Consider the following 6,000-nt stretch of genomic DNA (forward strand, 5'->3'; position numbering starts at 1 on the left):
AATATTTGTTATCGCTCTTGACACAGCAGTGCTTAGTTTGATGCCATGCACGAACTAACTAAAATGGTTGACTTACTCAATTGTATATTAACTGAAAGATTTCTTTTTTTTGTTCTCTAGCTAGACTCGCCTTACAAAAGGTCAACCTATCATGGAGAGTGATCAGGTTGTCATTTTTAATAGTTGAAAATTGGAATGTTGCTAAAGAACCTTGCTTAAATTTTAAGAGATGAAAGCCCTAAAAACAGTCGGTTTGACACTTTGGCATCAAGGATAATATCAGTAAAAGATTTCGAACAACACTGATATATATATATATTAGTGTTGTTATATATATATATATATATATATATGTATATATATATATATAAATATATATATAGATATATATATATATATATATATACATTGTATGTTGTGGTATGAAACATTGTTGAACAGCAAGTTTCTCAAAAGCATGAAGACAGTTTTGATGGCTTTAGTTTCTGACCAACATGCAAATCCTGAAGCCCCATGCATTAAATGCATTGTTTCCAACGTTAAATTTCAAAAATAATTTTAATATGCAATCATATATAGATTAATTTTGCTTGTTTAGTTGCTTTATTATCAGCAAACACCCTAATTTTATGGTCTATTTGCTTTAATTCCTTTTGTTTTACTACTGAAAGTTATCTTCTCCCACAAACCGTGTCAAATTTTAGCGTATAGTTGAAGTTCATTGCATAACTATAATTTGTCTGTTAGAACAGTTATGAGTAGATAAATCTTCATTTGCTTTAAACGTTTGAACAGTTAGTAAATCTATGTAGATTTTGATGGAATAAATTGTTTTGTAATGCGTAAATTACTAGTTTAAACTTCATTTAACAATATTTCTCTTCTCTTGCAAATAATTGTTACTGAAACCATTAACTTTTTGTATGCATGAAAATTAAGTTGGAAATTTTTTTTAAAATAAATCAAAATTAGACTTTGCTAATGTCAGCCATTGATATATTGATCTTTTTAAAAACATATTTAAACTCAAAAAGTAATTAAAGATATTAAATCTTTCCTGCACTCCCACTCGGTTGTTATTTTGTGGTGACAGATAGCAAAATGCATAAATCTGGCATTATTGAAAAATATTCATACTCACAGCGAAAGCAACACCAATAGCGCTGCAGGCTGTAAACAAGTTAACTGCTTCTATTGTAGAAAGTCCAACTACAGCAAACGTATCTTCACCTGGGATAAGACCAAGAGCCAGCATTCCCTTAGCATAGCCATCTGCCTGCAAGTATGCAACAAACTAAACGATTGTCAGTGAAAGTAAAATTGCTCCAATCAGAAATAGTTACTCTTATGTTACAATGTATTTGATTGAACTAAAGATTGAACTTTTTATATGTGTAGGCTACTTCGAAGTATTGAGACCGTCTTGAAGAAAGAACTACTATTAGCTTGAGACCATGATTGATTGTTTCTGTGGTGTTGCTTTCAAAGTTTTAATGAAAAAAAGTGGAAAGCTTCGGAGTTGGACAGCAAAAGAATTGATCGTTATTAATGTATTGTAAATGACCCTTTATTAATCGATTTTGTGGACACTTTTTTACTGACTACTTGGTATTATGGGTTCATAAAGATCAAAGATAGTCAAAGTGGCAGCTAAACGAAGGTGGCGTTCAAATAGAAAGTGGCACTCTATTTTTGAACCCTTCTCTCATAGTGGCGGTCAAATAGAGGTGGCGTTTAAATAGAGGTGGCGTTCAATTAGAAGTTTTATAGTATATATAAAACATTGTAGTTGATACATATTTGTTAAAAAGTTTGTACAAGCACTCAGTTAGAGTTATGTCTTTATCAGCACAAAAAATAACATAACACGTGTTTATCGTAATTTCTCAATCTAAAGGTTTTTAATTATTAGGCATGTTTACAAAAAAATTGAGTGCAGTGTGCAATATCAATCCTAGGGATGGCATTTGCAGTGTGGAAAGGTGCGATCGACTATCATTAGAGTTGTCTCATCGATAGCGATAGCTATTGAATTATCAATGAGCAGACAGAGTTCACCGATAGTTATCGCATGACTTGGCAGCTGGTAAAACTATCGGATTATTGTGCCTGAAAAAATCGAGGATTGTGGGATGGGATAGGAAAAGAAAAAGCTGCAGAAAAAAATCTGCAGTAAAAACAACAAAAACTACATTATCTGCAAAATTATTGGGTTATATTCTTTTTTGATATTCAATAACGATATATAAGTTTCGGATATTTTGAAAGGCTAAAGATAGGCAACATATTCATACCGGGAAGACAACTACTGACTGTCACAGTCGACTATCGAGCTATCGCTCAGCCCTAATCAATACTAATATCTAACGTAGCAAAACATTGTAGGATGTGTCACATTTTGATCTAACACAGTACAGCATTGTATGATGTGCCACATTTTGATCTAACACAGTACAACATTGTATGATGTGTCACATTTGATCTAACACAGTTCAACATTGTATGATGCGCCACATTTTTATCTAACATAGTACAACATTGTATGATGCGCCACATTTCTATCTAACACAGTACAACATTGGATGATATGCCACATTTTGATCTAACACAGTACAACATTGGATGATGCGCCACATTTTGATCTAACACAGTACAACATTGTATGATGTGTCACATTTGATCTAACACAGTTCAACATTGTATGATGCGCCCCATTTTTATTTAACACAGTACAACATTGTATGATGCGCCCCATTTTTATTTAACATAGTACAACATTGTATGATGCGCCACATTTTTATCTAACACAGTACAACATTGGATGATATGCCACATTTTTATCTAACACAGTACAACATTGGATGATATGCCACATTCTGCCTTTGTTCATTCAATCAAATAGAGTATCAAACATTGTTTAAATTTTTCTTCATCTACCCTAGTTGTTGATCAATATGCTGATGCTTTATAATTTTTTTAAAAAGACAATTCTTTTTTATAATAGCTGTGTGATTGTTGACAAATTTTTATACTTTAATAATATACCGATTCCTTCCTTTTTCAAATTTCACGTTTTGTGGCCCCAGTGCATCTGACATTCTATTCGCGTTGGTTCTACACCTGAGGTACAAAGGGAGGCAAGCCGATTTATTTTCTGCAAAAAAATGTCTCTTCTCTTTAGGCATGTTGAATGCATTTAATACCTGGAGCTTCTGCTAGTTGAAACTAGGACTATATCTAAAGTAAAAATTATGTTTTGAGTGGATTTACTTTCAGCAGAAAAGTTTCGTTTCTATTAAGACAATTCATTTCATTTTCACAAAAGTCGCACAAAACATTCAAAAGTATTACAGCTGATTGGATTGCAGGCAGCTTTCCATTGCTACAAAGCATTGACTATATAACTGGGTGACAGAGTCAAAGCTCTTTGTGGCCACAACAATCAGCTTTCATATATGCATTGCCATTATGTTGCTTACATAAATAAGCAAAGCGTCTAAGTTTGACCAAAACAAGCACAAACAGTTATGTTGGCTGTGCTAGCTGTGAGCTAGCTGTGCTAAGTGATCCATCCTCAAATTAACAAAGGCTTTCAGTCTTCATAGAGAAAAAAGAGAGAGAGAGAGAGAAAGAGAGAGAAAGACACGAACCTTTCAATTGAAATAGGTTTTAGTCAAAACCTCATTTGGCTGGTATAAATACACAGGTATGACAAATCGGCATCATATATATCACTTGCTGTTGTAACCTCCGTGAGTTCAACCCAATTACAAAGCAAGCTTTGCAATCCAAAATTTTTATAGCTATAGCTGGACACATCGATTTACAGAATCACAGAATCACAGATCATCAGACACACAAACTTTGAGATTTATATATATCATTAGTTAGTTACATAATCTTTCTCAATAGCACCCCAGGTTAGAGCTAACCAAGCGCATCAACATGCTGGTATGAGTCTTATTGCTGTCTTGTTGTCATGTGACCTACCCAATCGCACTACCGAGTGTTTTTATGATTTTGAGTGAAATTGTATTAGGTTACACAACTTATACAGATTGATGCCTATGACGTGCCTGTCACTTGCTTATTTAAAGGTTTGCAAAGCATTTGGGTGGGGCTTTTAGTGAATAGTGTGGGAGGCATACTTAGTCAAAAAGTGAATATTGTGTTGCATACTTACATAAAACAGTGAGTAGTGTATAGTGTTCTTTGTTAAAGAGTGAACAGTTTGTGTGGTATTCCTAATCAAAAAGTGGAATTTGTTGTTTTCTTAAGCAAAGAGTGTACAGTGTGTTGCATACTTAGTTAAGAAGTGAACACTGCTTGAGGTATTTTTACTTCTAGATTAATAATGAACTTACACAAATATTAGTAGCTTTTATCAGAAAATATTGGTAATTTTCTATAATTCCCGACTGTTTTTATGTTTGACGTGATCCGACTGCCCAGATGTTTCTAGCTTAAAATTGACAAAACTTAATGACAGTTGAAACTTTCAGAAAAGAATTCGTGCAAAATGACATCACTAGCTGTTATTGTTGCGATAGTCGATGTCGGCTATTGTGTTCAAGCTGAAACGTTGTGTTTCTATTCTGTCTGTCAGCCTCTGCGCAACTATTGACTGTGTAGTCCCACTTTCATTTGATTTGAATATTTCAATCGTGATCAAGTTTTAGCAATTTTAATTTGAAACATCCTGGTAGTCAGATCACCTCAAACATCAAAAACAATAGAAAATGATAAAAAAATGCCAATATTTTCTGCTAAAGTATACTAAGATTTTGTGCAATCATGCATCTTATACTAACATGAGGTAAGCAGGCGTATCCCCCTTTCCATCAAGGCAGAGAGAAACAGTTTTGGTAGCAGTTGTAAGTACAACATCTATTAATAAACTATAACAGTCATCCTTTGGAGCCGATCCAAAGTTTCCTTTTTAAAAACAACATACTCCTTACCTTTCCTAAGATCTCTGTGGTGGTGAACCTTCTATTTGTCTCCAAGTTGACCATCTCACCAACTACTCCCCTTTCTCTAGCTCTCTCAAACAGCTCATATAAAACCAGGTCTTCTCTGATTGGATGGCTAGGATCAGTGGCATCCACGTAGCTCTTGGTTAGAGGTCCTGACATCTGGATAAAGAGAGATAAATATCATATTAGCGTATCGAATAATTATATCTATGAATGTTTATAGTACTGGTTAACAGTACTTCTCACTAGACAGCACAGTCAATACTTTAATATAAACAAAAGCTCTGAACTAAAAATCTCCATAGATATTAGCACACTCACTTATACTCATGTGTTGATGTTTTTGTAATTTTGAACTTTTAGATTTGAATAAGATTTTAGAAGCTAGCAATAGCAGATAGAATTGAGTTCCTTGTTTGTGATGTCACAGTGTTAAACTCTTAAGTTATTAATTGTACCCTGACAATGGAGTGTGCCATGAGATATATATATATATATATATATATATATATATATATATATATATATATATATATATATATATATATATAATACTGGAAGAGAGATATAGGTTTAACAGCATGCTGTAAGAGATCATCAGGTCTAATAACTATTGCATAAAACTAGCTAAATGCTCAGTTTTGCGCGAGTAATAGAATAATTACCTAATGAATTTGAGTAACTTACCTGAAAAACTAGATTTTTATTAAAATCTTTACTTTAACAGTACTCGCATTTTAGGCCAGGTTAACAATCGTTTTACGTACGATCATCAGTGCTAGTTAGTAACCCTAAACAAGCGCTTCAAACTTGAGTATCTTAACCAACGTAATGAATATTTGCTCAATGAATCCATTGTATTCCATGTAGCTTATTAGTTGAGTTTGTCACCTCTAGATCTAGAGGTCATGAGATCCAACTCAGTGCCATGTAGATTTTTCAACGCTAGATTTTATTTGCTATTACTGGACACAAAATTTAACAAAAGGACAAAAAAGTTATAAAGATAACCACTGAGATTTAT

The 6,000-nt window shown here is 33.3% G+C and overlaps 1 protein-coding gene across 1 annotated transcript in view; it reads right to left on the reverse strand.

Moving 5' to 3' along the window:
• LOC137407985 (putative acyl-CoA synthetase YngI) overlaps positions 1-5,135 on the reverse strand; it is a 30,733-nt gene extending 25,598 nt beyond the window's left edge. Inside the window, exons 1-2 of the mRNA XM_068094374.1 lie at positions 4,962-5,135; positions 1,142-1,276 (exon numbers count right to left, since the gene is read on the reverse strand). Coding sequence (XP_067950475.1) covers positions 1,142-1,276; positions 4,962-5,135 — 309 coding nt within the window. The remainder of the gene's footprint in view (positions 1-1,141; positions 1,277-4,961) is intronic.
• Between the last annotated feature and the right edge of the window lie 865 nt (positions 5,136-6,000).

This window comes from Watersipora subatra, chromosome 11, assembly GCF_963576615.1.
Source record: "Watersipora subatra chromosome 11, tzWatSuba1.1, whole genome shotgun sequence".
NCBI lineage: Eukaryota > Metazoa > Bryozoa > Gymnolaemata > Cheilostomatida > Watersiporidae > Watersipora > Watersipora subatra.